The following is a 3,033-nucleotide window of genomic DNA, read 5'->3' on the forward strand; positions in this document are numbered from 1 at the left end:
TTTACCTATAGAACAGGTGTGTACTCACCTCAACTCATATTACCTTTATACATTATACTTCTTACCTGGAGAACAGGTGTGTACTCACCTCAACTCATATTACCTTTATACATTATACTTCTTACCTGGAGAACAGGTGTGTACTCACCTCAACTCATATTACCTTTATACATTATACTTCTTACCTGGAGAACAGGTGTGTACTCACCTCAACTCATATTACCTTTATACATTATACTTCTTACCTGGAGAACAGGTGTGTACTCACCTCAACTCATATTACCTTTATACATTATACTTCTTACCTGGAGAACAGGTGTGTACTCACCTCAACTCATATTACCTTTATACATTATACTTCTTACCTGGAGAACAGGTGTGTACTCACCTCAACTCATATTACCTTTATACATTATACTTCTTACCTGGAGAACAGGTGTGTACTCACCTCAACTCATATTACCTTTATACATTATACTTCTTACCTGGAGAACAGGTGTGTACTCACCTCAACTCATATTACCTTTATACATTATACTTCTTACCTGGAGAACAGGTGTGTACTCACCTCAACTCATATTACCTTTATACATTATACTTCTTACCTGGAGAACAGGTGTGTACTCACCTCAACTCATATTACCTTTATACATTATACTTCTTACCTGGAGAACAGGTGTGTACTCACCTCAACTCATATTACCTTTATATATTATACTTCTTACCTGGAGAACAGGTGTGTACTCACCTCAACTAATATTACCTTTATACATTATACTTCTTACCTAGAGAACAGGTGTATACTCACCTCAACTCATTTTACCTTTATACATTATACTTCTTACCTGGAGAACAGGTGTGTACTCACCTCAACTCATATTACCTTTATACATTATACTTCTTACCTAGAGAACAGGTGTGTACTCACCTCAACTTATATTACCTTTATACATTATACATCTTACCTGGAGAACAGGTGTGTACTCACCTCAACTTATATTACCTTTATACATTATACTGATTTACTCTCCTCTACTTTTATTTAGTAATTTTAGTTTAAGATAAAAGTGTAAAATTAATGAGGAAAAAGTTACTATTAGTGAAATTTGGTATAAGAACAACTTATAAAAGTAACAAATAGAACAGCCAAGTGAGGGTCGATGGTATTTAATGGTACAGTTATGAAATCATAATAATGATAGCAATCACATCAACACATGCACCATGTCAGTTATAGCTGATATGGGTCTTTTGAGTTTAGTAGAGATATACAGACAATGCCATGTAGTGGTAACTGTACAAACATGATTACAGATACAGAGCTGTGTCGTTGGAATTGTTGATGACGCTGACTACGAGCCCACAGAGACCTTCCGCCTACACCTGGCCAAGGCCGAGGGTACAGAGTTGTGTGAGGCACGTGTAGGAGACATAGACAGGACAGTGGTCACTCTCACAAACCAGGAAGATGGTAGGTGGTCACCTAGGCACAAATGGAAGGGTACAGGGATTAAATCAAAGTGTGACATAGACATTAGTTCTCACTTCAGACTTGATCAATGCCAAATATATCATATAAAATAGTATCTTATGGCTTTCTTTATATTTGCATTTAAATGAGCATATTTATGTGGCAGGGAACTTAGGCCATAGGCTCTTAAAATCTATTTTTGATTTATACTTTTCTAAAGTTCTGCTGATTTCTCTCAGATAAGTGTTATAAATTGACTATTGTCCTTACGTGATTGGATACCTACATCAATAACAGGGATATCTCTCAACATCAACTTATATAACAGAGATAGGTTATGTATTCTATTTTGAATCACTTTTTGGTTGACAGTGCCAACCTTAGGATTTGATCAGCCTGCCTATAGTGTCCATGAGCCGGGAGTCCAGGAGAAAACTGGGACTTTGGTGATCAGAATCAGTCGGACAGGTGACCTGTCACGTGCGTCCAGTGTGCGCTGTAGTACCAGGGATGGGTCAGCACTGTCAGGCGTAGACTATAACCCCAGGAGTCAGGTTGTCACGTTTGAACCAAGTGAGTATTCAAATCATTCTACCAGTATTGATAGTTCAATATTAATGTAATTCTGGTCGACCAGGAAATTTTGCTCGTTAAAAATCAGAAGTATACACAAGCAGAAAAATAACTGATTTAAGGGTGTAGTTCTTCAGTAGGTATGTTTTGTAAATATTCACGGGTTCATAGTAAACAGACAATGTAATGGTGTACACTTTAGATATAGTAAACAGACAATGTAATGGTGTACACTTAAGATATATAAACAGACAATGTAATGGTGTACACTTAAGATTTAAGATATATAAACAGAAAATGCAATGGTGTACACTTTAGATATCGTAAACAGACAATGTAATGGTGTACACTTACGATATAGTAAACAGACAATGTAATGGTGTACACTTTAGATATAGTAAACAGACAATGTAATGGTGTAAACTTTAGATATAGTAAACAGACAATGTAATGGTGTACACTTTAGATATAGTAAACAGACAATGTAATGGTGTACACTTAATATATAGTAAACAGCCAATGCAATGGTGTACACTTTAGATATCGTAAACAGACAATGTAATGGTGTACACTTAAGATATAGTAAACAGACAATGTAATGGTGCACACTTTAGATATAGTAAACAGACCATGTAATGGTGTATACTTTAGATATAGTAAACAGACAATATAATGGTGTACACTTAAGATATAGTAAACAGACAATGTAATGGTGTACACTTTAGATATAGTAAACAGACAATGTAATGGTGTACNGATATAGTAAACAGACAATGTAATGGTGTACACTTTAGATATAGTAAACAGACAATGTAATGGTGTACACTTACGATATAGTAAACAGACAATGTAATGGTGTACATTTTAGATATCGTAAACAGACAATGTAATGGTGTACACTTACGATATAGTAAACAGACAATGTAATGGTGTACACTTTAGAAATAGTAAACAGACAATGTAATGGTGTACACTTTAGATATAGTAAA

The 3,033-nt window shown here is 35.2% G+C and overlaps 1 protein-coding gene across 1 annotated transcript in view; it reads left to right on the forward strand.

Moving 5' to 3' along the window:
- LOC110451514 (extracellular matrix protein FRAS1-like) overlaps positions 1–3,033 on the forward strand; it is a 187,604-nt gene that overhangs the window by 170,024 nt on the left and 14,547 nt on the right. Inside the window, exons 51-52 of the mRNA XM_021499579.1 lie at positions 1,315–1,471; positions 1,844–2,044. Coding sequence (XP_021355254.1) covers positions 1,315–1,471; positions 1,844–2,044 — 358 coding nt within the window. The remainder of the gene's footprint in view (positions 1–1,314; positions 1,472–1,843; positions 2,045–3,033) is intronic.

Source organism: Mizuhopecten yessoensis, unplaced genomic scaffold, assembly GCF_002113885.1.
Source record: "Mizuhopecten yessoensis strain PY_sf001 unplaced genomic scaffold, ASM211388v2 scaffold6113, whole genome shotgun sequence".
Classification (NCBI taxonomy): Eukaryota; Metazoa; Mollusca; class Bivalvia; order Pectinida; family Pectinidae; genus Mizuhopecten; species Mizuhopecten yessoensis.